This window comes from Sander vitreus, chromosome 8 (genome assembly GCF_031162955.1).
Source record: "Sander vitreus isolate 19-12246 chromosome 8, sanVit1, whole genome shotgun sequence".
Taxonomy (NCBI): domain Eukaryota; kingdom Metazoa; phylum Chordata; class Actinopteri; order Perciformes; family Percidae; genus Sander; species Sander vitreus.
The window spans coordinates 24,315,801-24,341,688 of record NC_135862.1 but is presented as its reverse complement, the minus strand read 5'-3'; the positions used below and the strand labels follow the sequence as shown (position 1 = coordinate 24,341,688).

General features: G+C 41.0%; 1 protein-coding gene across 3 annotated transcripts; it reads left to right on the top strand.

Annotated features, from left to right (window-relative positions):
• Positions 1 to 16: 16 nt before the first annotated feature.
• Positions 17 to 24,406, top strand: ush1c (Usher syndrome 1C). Of its 3 annotated transcripts, XM_078257567.1 has the most exons (27): positions 17 to 123; positions 582 to 700; positions 2,813 to 2,880; positions 5,528 to 5,671; positions 7,169 to 7,307; positions 9,291 to 9,399; positions 9,529 to 9,553; positions 9,661 to 9,718; positions 9,810 to 9,998; positions 10,095 to 10,154; positions 10,560 to 10,616; positions 11,796 to 11,938; positions 12,943 to 13,008; positions 13,124 to 13,254; positions 13,952 to 14,001; positions 14,286 to 14,450; positions 14,639 to 14,755; positions 15,622 to 16,305; positions 16,905 to 16,958; positions 17,111 to 17,239; positions 19,589 to 19,654; positions 21,137 to 21,178; positions 21,843 to 21,896; positions 22,030 to 22,129; positions 22,380 to 22,489; positions 22,712 to 22,767; positions 23,941 to 24,406. In XM_078257567.1, exons 2-27 carry the CDS (start codon positions 665 to 667, stop codon positions 23,951 to 23,953), a joined length of 2,865 nt encoding a protein of 954 aa, XP_078113693.1. In that variant the 5' UTR covers positions 17 to 123; positions 582 to 664; the 3' UTR covers positions 23,954 to 24,406. The 3 variants fall into 3 exon arrangements, with proteins under 3 accessions (XP_078113693.1, XP_078113694.1, XP_078113695.1); XM_078257569.1 differs by lacking the exons at positions 17 to 123; positions 23,941 to 24,406 and adding an exon at positions 22,974 to 23,601 and having other exon boundaries at positions 151 to 700; XM_078257568.1 differs by lacking the exons at positions 13,952 to 14,001; positions 14,286 to 14,450; positions 14,639 to 14,755; ... (2 more) ...; positions 17,111 to 17,239; positions 19,589 to 19,654 and adding an exon at positions 13,440 to 13,495 and having other exon boundaries at positions 25 to 123.
• Positions 24,407 to 25,888: the final 1,482 nt, after the last annotated feature.

The following is a 25,888-nucleotide window of genomic DNA, read 5'->3' as shown; positions in this document are numbered from 1 at the left end:
ACATTTGATGTATTTTGCCCACCAGCGGCGGACTAGGCTTCTGTTTGCGTTGTGAGAGTGTCATTAAACAATTAATAAGACAATAACCACATAGTTTATAATGTCAGTTATGTGGCAGCTAGGGTAAGTATAGTTCTATTGCATTTCAAGCAAGAGTCAACCATGATTAATAATGTTCCATTACAAGATTTTTCTGAATAAAAGAAAATTGGCTCCTTTGGTCCAGCTACTTTCGTCGGTTTAAAATGTGTATTTTCAATACAGATATTTCCTAATGTAAACTAACTAAGCGTCTGGCTAAATAACTAAATGATTGATGGGCAAAGCACCATCTGTCGACAGTTCGCTGAAAACCAGAAGGTAAACCATGTTGATGCCTTCACAATAAAAGCCTGAAATTGACGTGTGGAGAACAAAGAAGTATACACACATGACAGTTACCTGAGAGTAAGCTAAGCCTGACTAAGCGATGCTTTTGTGATTGTTCACTTTGGTGGTATTCGTAACCCCATGTTTATCTTTGTTAATTATTGTCTTACTATGAAAATCTTAACCGGAAGCTCTAATTTTACTACGAGTAGCTTGACGTACTGACCCTGGTCCAGTCCTGTCAAACTGTCACCGACACTGGGATCTCACGTCGGCTGGCTACTGTCTCTCGGCGATGGAGCGGAAAGTTGCTCGGGAATTTAGGCACAAGGTAAGATACAAACATTGTCCTGTTCGGATATTGATTACATTTATCAAAAATAGCCCTCAAAAAGCCTTTTCCTTACCTGGTTGTCACCTTACTGGCTCAGGTGTCTCTTTCAGTGGGATGTTACGCCAACATAGGCCTGCCCGACAGCCTCACGAAAAAGTAAACGGTTAAAATAATTCAAAATGTATTTTCAAAAGGATAACATTTAAGCACAAATTAGAAATTGTATGGCAGTAGCTTCTCGGTCAAAATATAATGTATCACTATAGTGTCACTAACCGTAAAGCCCTTGGGATAAATAATTGACAAAACTATTAGAGTTGTAAATAGATTAATGAGTTTTCATTCAACTGAAATAACTTGTTTTCTTGGTTTGTCAAGTATAACATTAATTTCATAGGTTTTCATTTGGTTTTACAGTTCCCACAACTGTTATTTTAGATGGTATTAGGCCGATCTCTTGTTAGTTATGTCTATTCTAAGGACATCCTTTCTGTATTTGTCCCATGCCTGTTCTGGCTCAGGTAAACATTATACAGCTGAATTCCAGGATAAAATAAATGTTATTTTAATCCATGGTATATGGCTCCATGAATGAAGCACACATTATACTATGTTGTGTGGTTCGTGATAGCACATAACAGCCTGAAAAGGTAACTATGAGTAAAAAATAACAGAGGGAGGAAAGGAAGGAAACATGATATGTTAAGGGCGTTTTCAGCCCCAGAACATGTAGGATCATCACACAGCCATCTGTGCTTCATGCAGGCAGGCAGTGTCGCATATTGCAGGCTCTTCACAAAGGGCATCTTAGCATTAGATAATGTAGACTGTCAGAGATGAGCAGCTGAGCAGAAGAGATGGAACAATTTATGGGTTTAATTAGAGGCTGAGGGGCCAGCATGGCACAACCAGGCTTTGTTTCTTTTTGGGACATCAAAGTCAGTGTAGCTCTCTTTGGTTGAGAGTTTGTGTAGATTTACTGTAAATTTGCAGAATAATTATCGGTTTTGTCAATTTAAAAGTGCCAGGTGTTTTGTTCTCTGTGGGTTCGTTGTATGTACTGCAATCTGTGTCCAAAGTTATAGGTTATTTTTCTGTGAAAACTTAAACTAGACAGTGCTCTTTTAAAATGGTTATCCAACTGACAAATCATCTCTTACATTATTGGTTTATGGTGCCAAAGTCTGCATGCAGTTCAGGCTTCAGGAGTGGCTGACTGTGTCTCACTGCCCTCAGCCAGAGAATTTTATGGCAGTCATAAACACCATGTCACACACACCGTCACAGCAGGGTCCACGTAGTGCAGTCCTACAGTTATGATTACTATAATAATGAGTCGTTCTACCAATGCTTTAATTTCTGTATAACATTATACAGAAGAGTCTGAATGTGTGGTGTACATGAGGTTTTGCTCTCTATAAGACTTACACACTAGATGAGGTGAGTGTGCGTGTGAGAGAGAGAGAGAGAGAGAGAGAGAGAGAGAGAGAGAGAGAGAGAATGTTGGGTGTAAATGTTCACCTCTGTTTGTGTCTGAGATGTAAGATGACACTGCTGACCTTCCTACTACAGCCTCTCCTCAGCTGTACTGCCATTATTCCCTCTCAGTGGTTTGATGATTAGGGAAGGGCTGTCCATTACACCTGCTTTAGTCCAAGGAGCCTCATCATCCCCAAAGCCTAGTTTAAACTACCACTCTGGTAAAAGATTGGTTGGGTTTGAAGCGTGCAGCTTGTAGTTTGGGACAGATTTAGTCAGATCTAAAGTGAAATGTGTTACATCAGTGATTGGCCGAAACGTTTCCTTAAAACCATTCTGCTGCAGCTGAGCAACCATCAGGTTTGTATGACACACACACACACACACACACACACACACACACACCACACCACACCACACCACACCACACACACACACACACACACACACACACACACACACACACACACACACACACAAATAGACTGATGGCTTACTCCCCTGTGGTTAGACAGAGAAACAGTGTTGACAGGACCACAGGAAAGAGGTACAGTGTGTCTGTGGGCTGACATTTCCCCCGATTCAGCAGTGAGAAGAAGCATGGCACCAGATGTTTGTTCTTTCTTGCAGGTGGAGTTGCTGATTGAAAATGAAGCAGAGAAGGATTACCTGTACGACGTCCTCCGCATGTATCACCAGTGAGTACCATCTGTCACTGCTCAGAGTGGTTTTGGTGTGTCTGCGTCTGCGAGAAAGTTGCAATTTCTTTTTTGTTTTGTCTCTGTCATGCACACATCTGTATATTCACACCTCTATATTTATATCAGAATACAATGTGGTTATTGAATAGATTGGGTCCTTAAATAACTACCACTTTAAGCCAGAACTGATAAAACCAGTGATATTAGTGAAGCCCGGGTTTTTCAACATGTGACATTTAGCATATAAAAAAGACATATGTGTATAAGATCAAAGGCTCATTTTTTTCTCTTGAAATGATGCCCAAACGCATTTTTAACTTCTACTAACTCCTCACCAACTTTTAACAGTAGTTTTTTTCTGAAGCTCTTTATCTTGTCACACACATCTCTGATGCACACAGACCTCCAGTTTAAACGTTGTACTCCATTGGGGTTTCTGATAACAGCCTAGTCACAGCAGAGGGCTGGGGGGGGGGGGGGGGGGCGGGCGTTACAGGTCTAGGTTTCAATTCATCTTTGTACAGAGCCAGAACTCTATGGCCCTACCGGTTAAGCCTCTGATCAGTTTCCACTGTGCTCCGACATGCCTGGCCAGTTATCCACAAAAGCTCTTTTTATGTTCACCCTCCAAACACGGCTGAAATGGAATGCAATTATTAATAATTTAAAGAGGAGGCCAGGTGGACAGATTTTACACAGTAGCTTTTACTTTGCTGTTTTACTACTTCCTTTGAATTGTGAAAGAAAGATGATTGGACTTTTCCCCCCATCAGTATCAGCATAAATAGTATGGTTATGCACGTTTACTGTTGTTTAAACTGGAAATGGGACTCCACCAATTTGAAACATCAAAGACTGTTTACAGGTCTTGGGGAGTACTACAGCATATGTAAGAAATAAGTTGTGTAAAACCTTTTGTAGCTCCAGAGGGCCAGCGTGAAGTTTGATAAATTGCCTCAAGTGATGTCACTTAAGGTAGCCTCAGTTGACTCTGAAAGCCACAAGTTTGAAAATTAGAGTTAAAAAGAAGTGAGCATCTCAGACCTTTAACCCACTCCTCATCTCTGCTTGAGGCCAGCAGCTCGAGGCTACAGCCACTATTAGCCAATAGGCAATAGTAAACTATTTGGCAAGGGGGAGGAGGAACCTAAACCGAGCTTGCAAAGGAGCTGCATAAAGTGCACAGATGTTGGGAAGAGTTTCCGGACGATCTACGTAGTCTATTGTGTGGTGAATCATGTCAGGCTGCACTATAGGAGTCCTGAATCAAAAACTAAGACCCGAAAAGTACGGTAGTATAAAAGCTGCTCTTTAACATACCCGACCAAACTGTCAGTCGTCAAGTTGCATTGTGGGTAATGTAGGCACCAGGTTTTGACAGGAAGGAGAATGTGTGGGATTAAAAAAACAATATCTCTGGTTCTGCTGCATCAATATTGATGCTTAAAAAACCCATCCATTATAAGTATGACAATGTTAAAGGAGTGCAAAGCTAAATCCTGGAGTACTCTTTAAGGAGGACTTTAATAATCTTGTGGCTGTTTTGGTAAAGACCGCCATTTTGTCTGGCAGCGGTGTTTCAGCCTGGATAGGCCTGTGTCTACAACGCCTAATCTGGCCCAGATTTGGCAGCGATCAACGGGCCAGAACCCATTTTGGTGGTGGCTGCCATTACATCCGGCAGCTGTGTCTCAGTCGGGATAGGCCCGTGTCTATTACGCCCAATCTGGCCCAGATTTGGCAACCATCAACGGGCCAGAACCCATTTTGGTGGTGGCCGCCGTTTTGTCCGACAGCCGTGTCTGAGCCGGGATAGGCCCGTGTCTACAACGCCTAATCTGGCCCAGATTTGGTAACCATTGACAGGCCAGAACATTTCTTATTACCATGCTTTTACATACACGCCACTGCTCATTGGGTAACACCTCTGACACACCCACAAACAGAAAGAGAAAACATACCTCAAAGCCAGTTTCACACCGTTCCAGACACATCGTATAACCTGGAAACCACAGCAAAACGTTGCACACCATTTTGAGATTGAATGTGCCCCTGTTAAAAGTAGTGTTAGACAATTTCTGGAGTGACTTTTCTTTAACTATACATCGGGCCTTTAAAATGATCTTTTTGCGTCTGTCACTGAAAGCAATGAATTCCTGACTGATCTTTTTACCCATTAAATCCCTTAAATGTAGAATTAATTTACAGAACAATCATTATCAGATAGAAATAAACAAATGAATAAAACAAGTAAAGAATTCGGCGAGGTCTACGGTAAGTATTAAAGTATAATCTCCAGTGTTGTTGTTTCGGATTTCATTATATCGTCAGGTTTTGGTCCACCCCCTGTTCAGTTCATTCTCAGTTCTGTTTTAATGAAGCTGATGTCACTTAGAAATACAGTACATCATATTGGCATTTATTGGCAAGTACCAAAACATTTTAATTTCCTTATTCTTGTTTTATAACTGCAGTACATATTGTATTTCTAACAAACTAGATTTCTTTCAAACAATACGTTGTAGAAAGTCACTCAGTCTTGACTAGGGGACCTTATATTATATTGTATCTTCCCAGAAGGTAGAAGTCATATAAAAAAACATACAACACTTAAAAATGTAGTTATGCCTCTCATCTCTTTCAGGTCGATGGATTTGACAGTGTTGGTGGGGGACCTGAAACTGGTCATCAACGAACCAAAGCGCTTGCCCTTGTTTGATGCCATCCGACCTCTCATCCCACTCAAACACCAGGTGGAGTACGACCTGCTCACCCCCAAGAGGTCACGGTGAGTGCAGCATCGACTTAAAGCGTAACTCTTGCCAAAATGCAACCTAGGGTCTTCTTGTGAATGTACCCGAGTCAAACTTTCGTTTAAAAGCATAATTAGGACCTAATTTTAAGATTTACTGTATTTTAGTTTTTCGGTCAAATGGCCTTTCAATGGGAGAGCTAGGGGCACTACTATGCTATTAAGAAGGCTCGACACAACATGAAACTTTTCTTGAAGTATCACCAGGGTCTCTACACATGAACTCCAGCATTGAGAACATTGTTTGTGTACCCAGAGTTTACTAAAAAGAAAGGTTTTGAACAACTCACTTTAGCAGTTGTTTGTTTACGTTCTCCGCCATCTTGCCAGTCAAAAAGAGTCGATCTCCGAATGCGAATGAACGGACTCCATAGGAGGAAATGTCATTCTTATATGAGGCTCCTTTTTCAACTAAAAGGTCAATATTGTTTTTCACTAACGACAAAACAACAAATTATCCGTGCATTTATATGGAACTAAGCTTTAGGAGCTTTCCATCTTTACTCTCCTCCCTGTTACGTTGCATTCGGAGACCCTGGTCATACTTCGAGCAAAGTTTCATGTTGTGTCGAGCCTTCTTTGTGTTTTAAAAATGGTGATTTTGATGCTATCATGGTAGTGCCCCTAGCTCTCCCATTCAAAAGGCCATTTGACCAAAAAAAACGACAATATGGTGAATCTTAAAAGTGGTGTTTCCGTCCTAATTATACTTTTAAACGAAAGTTTGTCTTGGGTACATTAAAAAAAGACCCTAGGTTGCATTTTGGCAAGAGTTACGCTTTAAGTCCTGGTACTGGTGTATATCTGGTCTGTATCCCATATGTGCCTACGTAATGAAAACACCCTACATAGACAATTTAACTAGACTATAATATCTCTAAACATCCCCCATGCTCTCTGTATTCTCCTTTTTCCCATACTGAAACCATCCTGTATTCATTTTTTTGTTTAAATTAAGAGAATGTAATTATAATTCAAGACGGTTCTCTAATTTTGAAACTGTAAAGTGAGGACTAATGTCAAATTTAGATGTGTTTCAGTTTTGGGGGTTAAATTATGGAACGAACATAATGTTGAGTTGAAAGTGTGTACGTCTCTGTTGAGTTTCGAAAAAGCTTTAAAATCTAAAATAATCAAGTGTTATGAAGTAATTTGATTATTGTAAAATTACTAGGATTGTACTCAAGTATTTAGTTTCATTTAGTTTTGATGGATTCTGGGTGATTCTATGGGGATTATAGGATGGACAAAAATAAGCCTTGGCTTCAGCCTATTCCTTTTTCGGTTTAGCTACGGTGGCAAATTGTGGGAAATAATTGTTTTTTTCATATATGTTAACCGAAATGAAATGATTCATCATCATCATCATCATCATCATCATCATCATCATCATCATCCTTCTTCTCCATTTCTAAATTTTACCTGGCTCGTACATCCTGTTTTACAATCTTCCTCTCTCTCCTGATTATGCAGAAAGCTCAAGGAGGTGCGTTTGGATCGGACACATCGCGATGGACTGGGCCTGAGTGTCCGAGGAGGGCTGGAGTTTGGCAGTGGTCTCTATATATCACAGATTGTCAAAGACGGTCAGGCCGGGAATGTCGGCCTTCAGGTATGCATATGTGTGTGTTAACTGTGGTGTTTTTTTCTTTTCCTTTTATGTTACCACGTGTTTTTTATACTCTTAAAGGTCCAATGTGTGGGAATTTCTCCCATCTAGATCGTTGAGATCATATATCGCAATCAACCCTCTCACACCACGCAATTCAAAGTACGTATTACAGCTACGGTAGCCTTCATGCTTCAAAAAGCTGGTCTCTTGCTCTTTTCAATATCCTTTTTCTTTTTCTGGGCGAAGAAGAAGACTCCTGTTCCTGAAATTTGGATTTTGAATATGTGTGGTCCTCCATGTTTCCTTCTTCAAACTTGCCGGGGCCGGGAAGATACAATACCCATTAGCAGCATTAGCAGCACCTGTGAGTTTATCATGTGACAGAGGAAACGCAAAAAGCGGAGCAGTATGTCCTGTATGTCCCTTACCGGCTAACGTATTTCAAGACGGCGCATGAATATGGAGCGTCTACCCCAGTTAATGCAAATGCAAATGTAAAAATTTCAAGCCAATAGGAATACCTGGAATTGATGGTGGAGGTAAATATTCATGAAAAAGGACAAGTTTGTGAACGGGCAACACAGATTTTTGATAATGAACAACTAAACACGTTACACACTGGACCTTTAAAACACAAAATGCCTATTTTAGTTAAAGTACCAAATAAAGAGCTATTCATATGTAGAATCATTATGTTGTCATGTATAGTAGCAGTAGTACTAGTTTACTACTCTTCCCATCATCTGTGCACTTTATGCAGCTCTTCTGCAAGTAGTACTTGATAGTACTAGTTTTGATAAAGTATACCAACAGTATTTTTATTCAGTTACATGGTAAACATTTGCATACATACTGTATGTTAGGAAATGGTAATTTTGTTTATAGCATGCCACTTAATCAGTATACTTCTTAATGTAAATATTATACAGATTACCCGTTGTTAGAAGGTCATAATACCAGAATCCACTAGGTGGGGTAAAGCACCATGCTATTTAAGCCAAGGCAAGGCAATTTATTTGTATAGCACAATTCAGACACAAAGGCACAGACACAAAGGCAATTCAGAGTGCTTTACATAGGCATAAATATACAAAACAACTAAAACAGAAACTATGATATGATATTCATAAAAGAAAAAAAAGAGAGAAATAAATCATCATTTCTAAATGACCTTCTCACAGAGATTGCGTGTCTGTCACTGATGGCCCAGTTTCACCCAGATGGATGTTCAGTACAAAATAAAGAACTCCTCCCATGGCAGAAAAAGTGAATGTCCTATGTAGATTGTAGTCTCCTGTCTAATATCTGGATTAAAGCCAGAGAGACACAGTCAGTGTAAAACATGGCAGCATTTCTACTGGTACTAATGGAAATGTTCAAATTCATTTTATTAAAATGATTCAACATTCAAAGGAATATCGTAGTATGCAATAGTATGCATTATTACCTGCTAAAAGACAGGTTGAGTCGATTCAATTGAAATTTATTTCATTATTTATAATTTATGTGTTTATTTTACAGGGACCAGATACACATTGTTACATACAGATAATCAATGCAACAGATGTACTGTTATAGGGTGTCTAGCTGAGGCTAATTTACAGCCCCCACCCCTGGTTAGGCTTTTAAATCTAAGTTAAAGCAGCCAAACAAATGAATTGATAAAATTGATTCAGGATAGAAAACAACAGCACAGATGAATCTGACCGTGTATGTGTGTGTGTATGTGCCTATGTGTGTTATGTATAGTACATGACTGTGTAGACATTGGCATATAAGTGTGGTAGCTAAGCTAGCGCAGTTATGCAAATGGTTAAAACATCTAAATGTAAATAGATGACAAGGTTCATAAATCATATTGTGGCTGGTAAATTCAAGAGACAGGGATGTTGTTGGAGTAGCAATAACGTCATCTCTGATCCGGCTTGATATATTGAAAGTGAAGGTTTCATCCATAATATGCCATCCTGTGTTGATTTTTAGGTCGGTGATGAGATTGTGCGCATCAATGGATACTCCATCTCCTCCTGTATCCACGAGGAGGTTGTGAGTCTCATCAAGACGAAGAAGATTGTGTCACTCAAAGTCAGGCGTACGTCTAACACAAACTTATTTTCCAACAACGGTAGCATGATTGATGTGCATTAAAATGAATATTGTTTAACATCTGTGGCATCATCCATTTTATTTTTAATTTGTTTGTTTTTTTCCATTTGTGCAGATGTGGGGATGATCCCAGTGAAAAGGTAAGATAATCAATATGGTAATATAGTTTCTATCTGCCGATTAAATGGTGAAATGGGGAGTTAACGTGCTGTGTTCTCATTTGTTTTTCTCGTCTCCATTTCTCCAGCTCATCAGATGAACCCCTCAAGTGGCAGTTTGTTGACCAGTTTGTGTCTGAGTCAGGGGTAGGAGACACATTCACTGTTTTCCACATTTTGCTTTTCAGTTTCCAAAGTTGCATCACAGACAACTTATGGACTTTCTGTACTGCTGCAGGAGAAAAAAAGCAGCATTGCGGGCTTGGCATCCATTGGAGGCAAAGAAATCAAGGAGAAGAAGGTTTTCCTCAGCCTCGTGGGTACCAAGGGTATGGGCATCAGCATTTCCAGCGGTCCAACCCAGAAACCTGGCATCTACATCAGTAATGTCAAGCCAGGCTCCCTTTCTGCAGAAGTTGGACTTGAGGTGATTTCTCCAAATGACCAGAACGCCTCTATGAAACAGTGAGACTCGTATATCTGCCTGCTGTGAACTGCATCTATGTCTTATCCTGAAATCTAGATTGGAGACCAGATTGTGGAGGTGAACGGGGTGGATTTTACTAATACGGACCACAAAGAGGTGCATTTTGCTTCACTTAATTATCCACTTGCAATATTGGCAGCTTTAACATAGACATACAATTTTGTACATTTTGCCATTTTTTTGTATCCAAAGCCCCAGTGTTTTAACTGTGCTTATGTCACTGGCAGTGTTTTTTCAACGCTCAGCTCACTGAGCTGCAGAACCAAAGCCAAATTAGTGTTTAACCAGCCAATATGGTTTTGTAGTAAAAAATGGCTGATGGTTATTTGCCAAAGTGGCTGATGGAGAAAACAAAGCCTGCAGTATTTACCAGGATTTGGTGATTTCTTCACACCCTGCTAAATACACATATCACATTCTTCACATGGGCCATGTCTTTCTAAGAGAGTCTTACAAATGCAGGGCATTATTTAAAGGTTTTCTTTTTTGATATTTCCCCAGGCTGTGAGAGTCTTGAAGAGCGGCAGGAGTCTGACTATTACTGTTCTGACAGGAGCTGTAAGTACACTCTAAATGCATTACATTTAGTAAAAAACAACAACTCATAGAGCATTTCTTTTGCAGCTCAACTCATAATTCTTGTTCTTTTTCCTCATATAACTCTTGTGAGCATTGTTGAATTCACTCAAAGACAACATAACACACCACTGAGTTTAAGATACATATGATTACATCTGCATATGAGACATTCAACCCTTAAAAGTGAATAACCCTAGATAAGGTGACACGTGTTGCTGTGTTTTTCTTACATGTAGAGTATTTACATTTAAAGGGATTCCCAGAGACTCCCAAGTTTCTAGGATATAAAAAAGGTATCTAACCAGTCAAATATAATAAAAAAAACAAACAAATCAATAATAGTGTTGATGGCCAAACAAAATTGTGTATATACTGTACAATGGCTGAGTGTTGTGCATATTGTGTTTGGGATCATAGAATGAAGATAAGGAAAAACCTGGGAAGCAGATACAATCTGCGTGATTACCTTTGAATCTGCTTATGAGGAAATGTAATTCTCTCAAAACGTAAAACAGTTAAGAGATTAACACACATCTGCCTTCTCCCTTTTGCATTCATGTGACGCACAAATGAATGTGCTGTTTGTTTTGGAGACATCACATTACCCAGCCTGTGCCTTAGCCCAGCTGTCTGCAGAAGCAACATTTATCATCGGTCAATCACTTGGCAGGTCTCGGGACTCAGTGACGGCGGCTGTGTGACTGAGACATGCAATCCCCTCTTATTTACCTACCTTTTTATTTATGTTCCTTGGTGCCTGTCTAATGCATTTATTTATTTGCATCTACATAAACAGGGAACCCTGCAACAGTATTTCTAGTATGTATTTTATATGTTTGTGTACCTGCATGCATATATATATATATATATATATATATATATATATATATATATATATATATATATATATACACACATAGTAATTATATTTATACATAGTAATTATATACTAGTTATAGAAATTGCTCACACACTATATATGTCAATGATTCTTAGGTTGTAAGTGAGGCTTCAAAGATGTTACGTGACAAAAACAGACGTCTCCTCTTTCCCTGGTGCGGGAGACTGTTTCGGGCTTGCCTGCCGGTCTCCAGAGCCAAAAAGCTGTACACGTTGTCTTTCCCTGATTGTCATCTTTGGCTGTTATCACCCTCTCAGGGCAGGGAGCTGTTCATGACAGGTGAGGAGCGTTTGGCAGTGGAGGCCCGCAGGGAGCTGGATAGGCAGGAGCTGATGCACCAGAAGAGGGTGGCACTGGAGACCAACAAAATCATTAAAGAGCAGCAGGAGAAGGAGAAGCAGTAAGTGAACAGCACAAAACTCTCCTCTTCTTGAAATGCAACCTGTTTGTTGTCGCATGGCAGAAGAATGACAGTTGTCTTCTTGTGCCTGTACAAGAGACTGATTCTGAGTCTATTATCATGAAATGTGAGAAGTATGCTCCATAGTAGTGCAATTTGGATCTCATTCATTTTAAAAAGTTATCGTCACACAAACTTAAATTATAGCTTATTACATATATTTCAAACTAATGCAATGGATATCCCTGGTTCTCACGCACACTGTTGCACACTTTGATACGACATGCTCTGCTTCTCCAAAGCTCTGCAAGTTAAGTAGCTTTAACAGTGGCCAGTAGATTTGTTTCCACTTTCAGCTGGAAGGCTCAGTTTGTCTAATTAGCTTGGGAAATACCAACATGCGGTCAATCTGAGACTGACTGTCAGCACCCAATAGCAAAGGTGTTGACTGAAATTACTTTGATGTTTTCCAGAAATCCCTCTGAGCATTTTAGTGGCAGCCTCCAACATTTTCAGTGCCAAAGTCTGGATTTACAATAGTCTAGTTCTTTCCTTTTCCTTTGTAGATCAAAACCTTTCCTGTCACCCCAAATTTAAATACCTCAAATGCATTCAGGCCATTCCATGCTCTCCTTACACTACAACACAACAGAGAAAAAGAGTACTCTTAATGTGTGAACAAAGAGTATGTCCCTGTCAACTAGGCATTACTTAACAAACATACATTTACATATATCAGGTGCAAAGAAAGTAAACAGGGACTACATTGATTTCTAACTAACTGAGGACTTTATTGCTCCTTTGGTACATCACACTCTGTTTTCTTAGTGCTTTGCTGCCAGCAATATCTGGCGACGAATAATGGGACTGCATATCATGTGTTGCAGGGCTGACACTCATAAACTGGATTAAAGTCATACAGTATATTCTGTATCTACAGCCCTGTGCTATAGCATGTTGTATGGACAGCGTTTTATGTTGTATATTTATCGTATATTCATCAGGAGAAAGATGGAGATCGCTCAGAAAGCTGCAGAAGAAGAGGAGCGCTATAAAAAAGAGATGGAGAAGTATACACCTCATTTTGTGCATTTAATCAATGTCCATAAAGTGCCAATTCGGTATTGTTTTTACGACATATATAAAATATCTTAAACCGCTCTCTTGTTTTTACGCCCTCTGTAGGATTGAGGCTGTGGAGAGGGAGCACAGCAGAGAGTGGGAGGAGGACTGGGGAGCCAAAGACAGACCCAAGAGTCCTAAGAGCCCACAACCCACCCCACCTGAGACAAAAACCACCAAGGCCAAGAGTTCTCGTAAGGACACCTGAATGAGTCTTTGTCCTGAAATGCACGAATCCTCCATTTACTTTTCTCCTGAGTTGTAGAAGGTTCTCTTGCCTGGTGTTCATCTAATTTCCCCTCCTCTCTTCTGCACGCTCTATGTTTCTCTTTCTGTCACTTCTGTGTGCTGTGCTGTTGTTGACGGCCTTTCCTCTAAGCGGATGAAGCCAGCTCGTTCACAGAGGAAGACAAGGAGGAAGAACAGGACAGACAAGTGAGTCTGGAGCCTCAGCTGCCATTGTCACAGCTGTTGTCGCAGGATGTTCACGCTAACCAGCGTGAACACAGACTAGTGCTAGATTTCCTTTGACAACCAAAATGTAACCATTGGATAGTTAATTTTCAGTATCATCTGAATAGGTTTTAATTATTTTTTGCGGGATCCTGCTGAAAGTTAATGACACACAACCAAAACCCAGTAGTTGAAAGCTGTCTTTTTATCTGCATCACCAAAACGCATCTTGCATCTTTGGTTTTTAAATGGAGTTGTTATTCAGAGTGCCTGAATGGAGCAGGCTCAATCTGTTTCTCTCATTCTTCTCTTTGAGTGCTGTGTTGTGCTTCTTTAGTGTAATGTTTCTTTTTTTTTAAATAGATGCACTGCTTGGAGTTTGCTGAGACTGTGTTTTAACCTTGGCTCTAGTTTAACAAACTTCATCTCCATCCTTAGCGTTTGGCTGGTTGTATCGATATGAGGGAAAACTGCCATCACTCCGCAAGGTACTGTCAGCTGCCTGAGTTCAGAGTGGTGTGAGCGTGTCGACAAAGGAATGATAATCGGTTCTTATGTCATCTTGACAAAGTTGCTGTTGCATAATTCAAGATCAGAGTTTTTGTTCTTAGAAATATTTATAAAACTTCATGTTGTTTGCCGGGCTTTTATCCGTCATACGCAGTGTTTGAGTCACTGCCTATTTCTGCACATCATGCTGGGTGGTTTGGAGTGGCAGATTTGTCTGTCCCCTGCTCTTTTTTTTTATTTTGACTAACTGATGACACCTCAGAAAGGAGAAAAGAAGAAGAAAAAGAAGAAAGGGTCCAACATGGACACACTGCAGGAGCAGAGAAAGAACAAGAAGGAGATGGAGTTTGAGCTGAAACTCGCCAAGGAGAAGGAAGAGATGTATGAACGAGAGAAGCAACTCAAGATCAGTCGGCTGGTCCAGGAGGTAGGAAAAGACGGACTTAGCCAAGTCAATTGTAGAGTGGACTTGTTTCTTAAATACTGAACAAAGTTACAAGGTGGATGAAACCATTTAATATTTATGATGTACTTTATGGCAACGTTAACTTTCAGGGTGTCAAGTCGTGGTTTTAACTAAATGCCACCATTGTTGTTTGTATTGTGATGTGCCAGGTCTCAGAGACGGAGAGAGAAGACCTCGAGGAGTCAGAGAAAGTGCAACACTGGGTGGAGCGTCTTTGTCAGACTCGGTTGGAGCAGATATCCTGTGTGGAGAATGAATCCCCAGAGGTACAGAGTGAGACCTCCTCTTTCATAACCTCTCTGCACTCAGAGCTCCTCAGTTATGTGTTGTTGTTCCTTTATAAAGTTATACTATGTTATAAGCCAATTTCTTTTTTACTGTTGCAAGGAGATGAATAGAGCTCTAATACAGTAGATGATTCTAGCATTGAGACAACTCCTTCCTGCCATGTTTAGTTGGTGTCTGAGTGAAAAGAATTGGGGAAGGACAGTTACAGTTATTTCACTTCCAATGTTAAAAAGTATGAATTGTGAAGTACAACAAAAAGACAAAAATCAACCACAACATTCTATAATCTGATTCCAATATTTACATGATAATGTTTTAGCTCAAAAGGTCCGCTAGACCATTGGTTCTCAAACTTTTGAGAAAATGCTAATGAGAAAAGAGACTGTAAAAAAGACAAAAACTTGGAAAAAGATGGTAGAAAGAAGGAAGGAAGTAAGGCAAGAATAGATCAAAATAGTATCAAAAACTTCAAAAACAGTGACATAAGAAGAAAAAAGCCAGAAATACAAATGTCACATTTTTGGTAGGAAAAAAAAAAAAGTCTACATAAAGAGGAACAATGTTCTGGACAACAGCTTTGTAACTATTAAACATTTTGTTAAATATCTCACGTACCCCCTGCAGTCCTCCAAAGTACCCCTAGGGGTACACGTACCCCCATTTGAGAAACACTGCGCTAGACCATTTGCCGTAAATCGACAACGTGTGCATGTAGAATAAAAGAAGAACATGGAATAGGACAATAGTTTACCTTCTGATGATTGCCTGAATTTGTAATATGTCAACATGGGAATTGACACATGAGGTGAAACCAGTCCATTTTTCATGTTATTGTGACTTTAAGCTCTCCCCGCCACGGTCTCCTGCTCTGGAGCCCAAGGTGAAGCGTTTCCCTGGCGGCCTCCACCTGGCCACCACTGACCTGGATGACATTAAGCTGGGTGACGTGGATCAGAGCCTGAGGGGCCCTCTGAAGAGATTGGCCCCCACCCAGCCCAGCACTAGCCAGCCTCCCCCTCCCTTGCCTCGCCCTCCACCCTCACCCAAACTGAATCCCACAATACCCAACTACTCCCCTCCCTCCTCTCGAGCACCCCCACAGCGGCGGCCTCCTTCTGGACCCAGCGCTACAAAACCTCCATCTGCCCCGTCCACCTCGGCCAACAAGGGGCGCAGGCCTCACCCTCAGCCTCCCCAACCCCATCGCCCGCCTTCCTCCCACTATCCTCCTCCGTCTCAGTCGTCGTGGCCTCCATCCTCCCCTCAGCCTGCTCCACGGCCTCCTCCTCCTCCGCCGCCACCCCCTCCTCCTCCACCTCCTCCGCCTCCCCCTCCACCCCCACCCCCGCAACGCTCGGAAGAACGAGTAGGAACCCTCAGCGGGTTCCGCCAGCATCACCACCATCACCTCCAACACCCTCCCAGTCCTCCAGAGCACAGGAGCGAGTGGGAGGCAGGCGGCTACCTCCCAAGAGGAGGGATTTACTCGTCCAACACCAGTGAAATGTCATACCCCTCTAGTCCAAAGGTTAGAGTGTTCAATGTGTTGGACTGGCTTTTACTTTGTGTTAGTACCTTGTTGAACTGATAGATGGCCAGGATTCTTTTTTCCATCTATGAAAATTTGCATTAGCAGTTTAAAGAAATATGTTGAGTGCTCATAGAGTTTTTTTCAAGGCCGCAGAACTTGATCCTCTTTAATGCTCAGGTTTACGTGCATGTCCTGTTTTATGTGTTGGAATGTTTTATGCATGAAGAGAGAGTGAGACACTGTATTAGCATGACCGTCATGAGTCACAGTACATGATCTTGACCTTCAGGTGAGGAAAAGGAATTCTGAGATGCAGCTAGTCATTATTGATGTTTGCCTTGTAGCTGTGTGGATTGGTAAACCCAGTGGAGTGTTGCGTGGTGTGTAGTGTTGATGATGACAGGAGCTGATTTAAAAAAAAAATGTGTGTGCTTTCGTTTGTTTGTACATTTGCATTTTATCCAGTGGGCTATGCATTGAAACCTCAGCCATGCTTTGATAGTGGAGGAGTCTGAGTGTGTGTTGCATTGATATTCCGGCAGTGCTCTGAATGTACCAGAGGGCTGAAATATTCATTTTATTTTACTGTGGTTCAGGTAATGAGAAAGACGTCCCATGCCAGTCGTATTTCCAATTCAAGCACCCCCTTGGTGAGTGTCTTTCTGTAAAAATCTGGTGTGAAGTTTTGCAAACACCCCTTCCATTTTTAGTTAAAATGACAAGCTATATACATTTGTAAAAAGTTTACTAAAACAAGATCTATACTCAGCTGTTGCATGGAAACATGGTCTTTCTCCAATAGCAACTAGCTCCTAGTCCCCCCAACCAGAGGCATCAGATGGCCCCTGTCATGTCTAAACCCGTCATGCTGCCGCAGTCCCAGACCCACCGACCAGATCCACTCAGAGCTGCAGTCCGTTCTGATGCCCTGGTATGACACACACCACACTGCAGTCACCTGCTCCCTGCATGAATCCTCGCTGATTCAACGTAATATGGCTATAAAGCATTTAGACATTTGACACAGTGTGCCATCACACTTTTCCTCAAGTCCTGGGAAGTCTTCCAGACTCTCCAGCTGTTTTGCAGAAAGCCAATCTGTGGTTATTAGATCACACAGGGGAGCCATTTCTTCTTCTTGTCAAAAATCTCAAATAAAACTGCCCAAATAATATTGTTTATTTTTGCAAACTGCATTTACTTTGGGAAAACCTTTTTCCAGTAACCATCTGCCTCACATTAATAGAGTCACACATTCACATCTGAGCAGAAGCTCTGCAGCTGCCTCGCTGAGAAGCACCTTGACTGTAGGAGCTGAAGCCATAAATCATTCACTCCCCCCCGACATATTTTACCCCAATCGTTGTAGTCTACACTGCTGCTGCACACAACGATACTGTTGATGTTTTTAAATACAGTTTTATATGTTGTATTTCATAAGTTGAATTGTAAATATTGACATCTAGAAAGAAAATTGCTGCTGAATGTTTTGTGCGGTATATTCCCAAGGACTGTGGTGTACCATATGCTGTAGTATTAATATAGGATTCCTGTTGCTCACTGTGTTTCACCAGCCTAGAGAAATGGGCCATAGAACTTAAAGAGCAAGGATATGACTGGTAATAGTCCATATTGTTCTTATTGTCAACAAATCTCATGAAAAGACCAGAACTTAGATTGAACTGATCTACTAACTAGCCATAGCTGACATAGCTTATTCCTCTATGGGACAGCCATGGCTGAAACTTGTCCCCAACAAATGTAATATTTACTCCTGTTTGAGTAATGTTTGCTAAACACGACACTGCTCAGCTGTTTGTGACGATTTTTTAGCCTTATTTAAAGGGGCGCTATGCAGTTTTTTGCTTTTTGCTCGCAGGTTTCTCTATAGAGCTCCTCCACCTACAGCTTCAGAATAGACATTTGGCAATGCTGTCGTAAAAACTCGTTGGCGACTCTCCCCCCTCCCATCTTCTCCCTCTGATCATGTGCATTTGTTTTCAAAGAAGCCGGCGAACACACAGAGCCATGTCCACTGAGGTTTTTCTCAAAAATATTACCGTTCTCTGCCGGGTCCGTAACATTATTATTTTTTCCTACACTGGCCTTAGAACGCTGTCGGAGCAGAATCAACTTGCGTTTGCCAACATCAAGCTGACAAGAAACTCTGTGGCAGATAAAGTTTCTGATCAAAGATACTTACAAGTGCAACAGCAAGAACACCAGGTTAGCATCGGATTTGCAGGCTTCTGTTTGTCTCAGTACTCGCCATTCTGAAAACGCAGGTAGGATGTTTACTCGTGTCTGACTCCTCGCTCGGTCAGTCTGCTGTTTCCTCTTTCTCTGTTCCTTCAACAATGCTTACCTAGCTCTTTTTTGCCGGCTCAGCCATGACGATGTGTGAAAAACTCCATCGCTACCTTGTTCTTAAACAATAGCTAGCCGGTTCCTGTATGTGTGCAGTCCCGTGAAGCAATTTATTACATCGCGAGACCTGACATCGCGCGATACTTCCTGACGCTGAGGCCGGCCCAAAGTTGCAAGGGTGGTTTTTCCGCTCACAGGCGCTAGGGGGAAGCGAGACGACCACCATTCAACTCGAAAAAAAGTCATAGAACCATTCCAATGACTCCGAAGCTGTTCAGTTAAGATAAATTAAGCTAAAAAACCCCCGGCATAGTTGCCCTTTTAATAAGGAAACCATTTATTAGTGACCTAATTTAGTTTTTAAGAATTGCATCTTTATTTGGAACCAATGGAGGTGGGGCTTAGTGCCCGAGGAAAGAGAAGTCTTGAGAGATAGAATACATTGTTGGTTTTTGTCTTTTCGTGGGATTCGTTGACAATGATAAAAATATAATAGCCAGTCCTCTCTTTTACAATACTGATCTTAGTTATTCAACTTTGTGAACTGGACCAAAACGTTTTATGATGTAAATGTAATTGAACAGAACACTTGTTATTTATTGTAAGAAAGAATTACCTTTGCTCATACCTATACTTGTATAGCATGGTTGACTCAGTGGGGTAACATCTCACCTTGCTGCAGTGATGTAGCAGTGGACTCCATGGTGTGTCAGTACACCGAGACATCACTGTTGGGTTTGGGTACAGGTGCAGCCGAGTACACTTCTGACAGCACCCAACCACAGCCATCACTGTTGCTTGGTGTGTTCAGAGGCGAAGTAAACTTAAAACCTTCAACCAGAGAGCATAGAAGCGAGGGTTGTGGTTGTTTTCATTTGTCCGCTAAAAGCTGCTCCCTGGTCTTTTGTTTCAGCCTCCGGAGATGCTGAAACGGATGGTGCCTTACAACTCGTCTTTTAAATCAAACAGGAAACAACAAGTAACCCATACCTATCACCACCTGTATTGATTTCTTATTACTCTGCTGCTGTTTCTCCTGTTCTTTCTGCACTTTTTGTCTCCATGCTCACACATCAGGTTTTGTTGCGGTTGACTGGAGTCTCAGTGATCTTCCTTTATTTTGTCCTCTCTCATTTGGCTGCCTCACTGCCTTTAGGTCCAGCTGTGTGGCTTATGTATGAGTGCCCTTTTATTGATTTGGAGCACACAATTTGTGCTGTGAACACACAGGTGGGGAATGGGTGTCACAGTCTTACTGCGGTTATTGGTTTTGATCTATCCTGGCAACTGATGGTTTGTTCGTCAAGAACTGTCCTACAATTGGTTGTAATCTGTCTCTCTACGTTGGTTGGTCCAGTGTGCATTACTTAAAGATTTGGCGCGTAACTTTTTGATATTAATGAACGTCTGTTATTACATTAGAGCCATTGCCGAATAAGTTGTTACAAAGCTCCACACAACTCTCTCTGTATTTCTCAGTATGTTCAGAAGATTGTGGCGCCTGGTGACTTTCCCACGCAGAGATTTGAGTGAAGAGAATTACTACTTCTGAAGAGTCCATTATGTCTTTTTAATCCTGCGTGTCCTCCTAGGCTACTAGCAACTGCGTGGAGGAGGGGTAGGGGCGCGTACGCGATCACGGAAGGCTTCTATCATGTGGATGCACCGACAGTGTTGTTGTCATTACTTAGAATTCCTCATGGGGGGAGACAGAAACTACACACTATAGCTTTAAGGAAAGGAAGGTGGTTGTTTTACCTTTTCTTGTACCTCCAGTTTGGTTAGAGACAGATAACATCAGTCTCTCTAGATTTACTGTATGTATTATTCCAAAAACCACATCGGTTAGATTGTATGGGCCAATTTCAACTGCTGTCTCCAGCCACAACAAATAAAAACACGTGTAACAAATGGGTTCATTCTTTATGTCCGGGAAATGAAGAGTTAGATTAATGTGTTTTTTTTCTGCAGGGAGAAAAATGGCTCTCTTAGTCAACGTAGGTGGGCAAATGTGATGTCCTTTTTTTCCGTTTCCTTCCTTTGAAATGAAATGGCTGTCGTCTTTGGTAGGAATGATTTTCTGTGTGCGCTCCTTCTAATTATTCTTGTCAGTATTGAATTAAAGTGTGAGGCTTTGAAAGCACACTGTGGTTTTTGAATGAATAACTAAGTGTCTCCTTGGTCTCCATTTATTCAGGGTGGTTGTAAAAAGTTTACCATAGAACTGGTTGTCAAAGGAAATCCGACTAGCACCTCATTCAGTGACTTGTTACACAGCTGACATTCACCGAGATTTCTCAGAGATTCTTTTGTTTTATATATGTGTGTGTGTGTGTGTGTGTGTGTGTGTGTGTGTGTGTGTGTGTGTGTGTGTGTGTGTGTGTGTGTGTCAAATATATATGTTAACCCCGTATTGACATATTGATCCGTTTTAATGAACTGCATGTTGATTTTCTTTCAGGAATTTCAGAAATACGAGGAAGATTTTGATCCCTACTCCATGGTATTGTATGCCTGATCTTGTTATCACTACAACATTGCAGAAAATGCAACCGATATTTGGCAGTTTAAAATGAAAGTGGTATTTAGTTAACAGGTCTTAGTTCCTGCTAACTACTGATGTAAACCTTGTGCGTCTGCTTCAATTAACCACATCAACACGTTTTTTTAAGGTTATTAACTTTGTTATTCCTATGGCAGCCATTGTGAATTATATTACACAACATATATCTTAGAACTAGCCTTACTACAACAATTAAGAAGAATCTAACTGTTGAAAAATTAAACAACAATAACATAATAACTGCATTGACTGTCCAGGTTGAGAAGGGATGTTAGCTATATTTGTTTGTTATTTAATTAAAATGACTTCTGTGTGAATAATTTTCTGTTTGATTTCATAGAGAACATATAATAACTTTCCTGAACTATTGTAGAGCAGCAGTCCTCTCTTCATCCAAGTTATCCATCCTAGCATCCATGGTTAATAACTCCCGAAGGGTGTCTTAAGTCATGTTTTTTGCGGAGCATTGCCAAATACATATTCAGAGAGTACGAAGCCATTCTTTATGTTGGCACCTCTATTTATAGATTTAGCCTACTTATTCCTCTGCAACTGCAGAGTTGTGTTGTGCTTTCCCCTTCTTCAATCCTTTCTTTGTTAATAGTTCTCCTCGGAGCAGATAGAAGGGAGAGATGTGAGACTGCTGAGAATCAAAAAGGTAGCGACTACATTTCCTGCCTTCACTTCAGATACCAAACATTATTGATGAGAGGAATCTCACTTATCACCTTTTAAGTACGCTAAATTCTAAAACATGACTGATGGTGTTGTTTTTGTCGATCGTTTTTAAGACTGGACAGCTTGATATCGCTCTGGAGGGAGGTGCAGACTCTCCGTTAGGAAAGTTGGTGATATGTTCTGTGTACGAAGGTGGCGCTGCAGATAAGCACGGTCAGTTTTAATTTTCAAACTTAATAACAGACTTGAAATCAACCATTCCTAGTTCACACAGTTAAGATAGATGCAACCTTGTGGACAAATTTCCCCACGACAACCCTGCATCACTGTGGGGGAAAACATGTTTACGGTTTATTGAGATTCAAGTGTTTGAACGCCACTTCACGCAGACTGACTCTCTGTGTGTCACTTTTGTGAACAAATCTGTTTGGCAGTGAACCATCTCTGATGTGTCTGTTTGTAGGTGGCATTGTACCCGGGGATGAACTTATGGCCGTGAATGGGAAGATCCTGGTTGATGCCACATTGACCGAGGGACAAAACTATCTGGCTCGGGCCTGGAATAGTGGAGGGGTAGGACTCAGATTAGACAAAAATGAAATGCCATATTTTTTTTTTTAAAGGAAAGATAAAGCAGCTACAACATAAGCGTGTTTTATTGATTGTACTTAAAACCCATCAACCTTGATTGATTGTGTGTGCTTGTTGTCACACTCTCACTTGCAGATTCAGTCAGGCTTCATATATTCTATTGATTTAGACAAAATAAAAGTACATTTTGTTTTTTATCTTTAGGACTGGATTGATGTTGTGATTAGTGTTTCCCCTCCGAAAGAATATGAAGATGAAGTGTAAGCATTCCTGATCATTATTTATGCTCTAATATGTCCAAACATGTATCATTATTTTTTCGCATGTGTTTATACTGCAATTAAAATGCACATCTGGCGCATTTTTTTGTTCATTTGAGCCATCATCTAATGAAACTGGTCCATTAGTTTACAGGATGTGACAGTGTGGCTTGTGTGTCTGTGTGTGTGCTTGCTCGTGTATGCAGCAAGTCAGCATCAGTCAGTCCCACTGTGAACAGAAAGGGGTTTGAAGGCAGTGCAGCTCTGTACAGACACGGCTACCTACTTCAGCACTAGCCCTCCCTCCTCCTACCTCACCTTCGTCCCGGTAATCGACTTAGTCTTCAAACTTCCTCTTCACTGTTACCTCTCAGTGGGGATGTTTGGTGTGGCATCTTATTGGCCCCATTCTTTCCCCTCAGCACATGTCACAGTCTCCATGTCAATCAGAAGAAACAAGTATTTTGGTATTTGTTTCCCCTCATCTTTGTCAAGCTGCCAGATTTGTGTGTTACAGTTAGAGCTTACCTATTTTCAAGAAAACAGCCATGCTATTCGAGTGAAGACATTTAGTACTAATGCAACCCACCATATATCTGCCAAATCCTGACCCAGTGAGCCGTATATAAACACATATGTACATGTGTGGCCTCTGTGGCATTGTCCTGTGTCGTCAGGTCATGGCCACTCATAAAAGCAGCCTAGGACTCCTGCCAGCCTTCAGCAGTTCTGATTGTTCTTGTTGTTCCCCAGGACTGTTACATGTTTTAACACATGCCATAAGTGACACCGGGTGGTCCTGTAGGGAGGATTCCTCCTCTGCCACAGTAAAAATTCGTACATTTCCAGGGTTTGATCGGGGTTATTTTTTCAGTTGATGATAAAGTTTAGAATTCCTGAGTCAAAAAAAAAGAAAAGACAAGAGAACTTGGGTCCAGTTTAAGCCCTGATTATCTTGTGTTTCTAAAGCTCACATGCATGTGTCTTGGTCTGCTGTGTTTGATGTGCAGTGCCTGAAGCAAGCACAGTATAAAATCATGTTTTCCTGATGAAACCTTTCTTAGCGGTCCAGTTAACAAAGTACAGCAAGTTGAACAGCTTTTTTTTTTTTTTTATGCAACTGCTATTCTCATCTTAAACGTTGTTAATTCACTCTTCTTTCTTCTCCTGCAGAACATTCTTCTAGTCTCATCAACAGCCTGCCAAGAAAACCACACTGATTAAAAAGCTTTTCACTGTTGATGATTCCTTCCGGATTCACCTTTAAGCTGAAGATGGTCTTTTGTTGTTGACTTAAAAATGACTACCATGCTCTTATTAAGCCTTTTGTCATGTAACGAGATATTGGCACCATACAGTCAATACACATTCTCACTGCACCCTCACTATCTTGTTTTGTTTAAGGATGATCCAGTCAATATTCCGTTGACTCCAGTAATCTTCCTCACCTCTGTCAAGCCAGTAAATGGTTGACCTCATTTAGATCCACACAGCCATGATCATTCCCTTCAGACGTGTGTCTCATCTGTCAGCATAACAAAAAAGGGCAAGTTAAAACATGCAAACTGTAATCAATAGCAGCTCTGTAATCTTCCTTTCCAAAGCCTAATAAAACCCAATCATGAGTTTCTGTTGTGCATACAGATTGTCTGCTCTCCTTTTTTCAACATTATGTTACCAGGTTGGTGTTGCCGAAAAACAACAGGTGTAGATTTGTGTGCTTTTATAGGGCCTTATTTACTCTCTAGTAACTCAGTCCTATGATTTTTTTCTTATTCTTCTTTTAATCAATTTTAAGCCAAATCATGACGTTATGTCCATGTGTGACACAATGTCAAATTAGTTTCTAAGTTATATGGATTTTCCCATTTTGAAAGTTGGATAAGCCATATTGTACTCATTTACAAGGTGCATGAGGTGAAGAATGTTGCTCTCCTGTATCACGTCCTTGCTTTAAGGCTTTCTGTCACCTTCTCTGTCTGCTCTTTTCACCAGCTGTGCATCGATTTACTTCAAGCATGGAGAGCCATACAGTTTTTTAATTAAATGTCCACAGGGGGCAATAGTGATCCTTCTTGAATATCAAACTATTTACTGAATAAGGGAGTCCCAACTGTGTTTATATTTCTGCTTTCAAAAAAACCAAATGTCATTACATAGGTGTAAGTAAGATGTATAATCGGAGTTGTGGGAAAAATAACATCTAAATCTATGCACTCGATAAATGTATTTTGCTTAAAGCCATTTAATGAGTAGACACACAAGTGAGAGGTCTAATGCTCTGAGTCTCTGGAGGCCTCAAGGACGGACTTTCAAAGGTTAATGTGTGTGTACATAGATTGTCCGACTCAGTGGCTGAGACTAGCAGATGGTGCGAAAGAGGGTGCGAGGGTGTTAAAATATGGGAAGCAGGGGAAAGATGTGTAACAATCAGTTTTTGTTGTGAAGCACACTATGTATGGTACGTACATGGTATGTATGTTTATGATTAGGATGCCGAGAGTTGTTTAAGTTGCTGTGTAGATTTGTGTAGGCCTACTCATGGACGTCACCCAGGAGGGAGCAGAAATGAGATTCGACGCATCAATGGGATGTGCATACGTCTTGGTCTGCAACAACCCCCCCAGGAGTGGACTGCGTCCCGTGAAGAAAACAATATAACCAGTGACTTGGACAATATTCACATTTGCGAGAGCTGGACAGCTTCAACGTGGACTGTCGAGTTGTCGCGTTTGTGCTCTGCTTTGCAAAGTATATTTGTACTTCATTCTTTTGTCATCCAGTTCTGATAATTAAATACTTTTAATATAACTTTTTGAATTCGCCTATTTGTTGACGGACATCATCCTGACAGTGAGGATAAAGCAACATACCAACAGAGTCCAGAAGTGAATATCTTAAATAAATAACAAAGAAACTAGAAAAGCCGAGAATTCCATCATGTAATGTTACATGTGTGTAGCTCGGCTGTTAGGCTATATAACCGGTACGTGCTGACGTACATGACTGCTGTCTGCTGCGAGTTTTGACAACTTGAGCGCCCCCCTGCTACTGAAACCCGCCAGTCGACGGTTCATGAAAAGTGGCCTTGGCTGGAAGATCTGCCCTCCTCTTCCTCCTC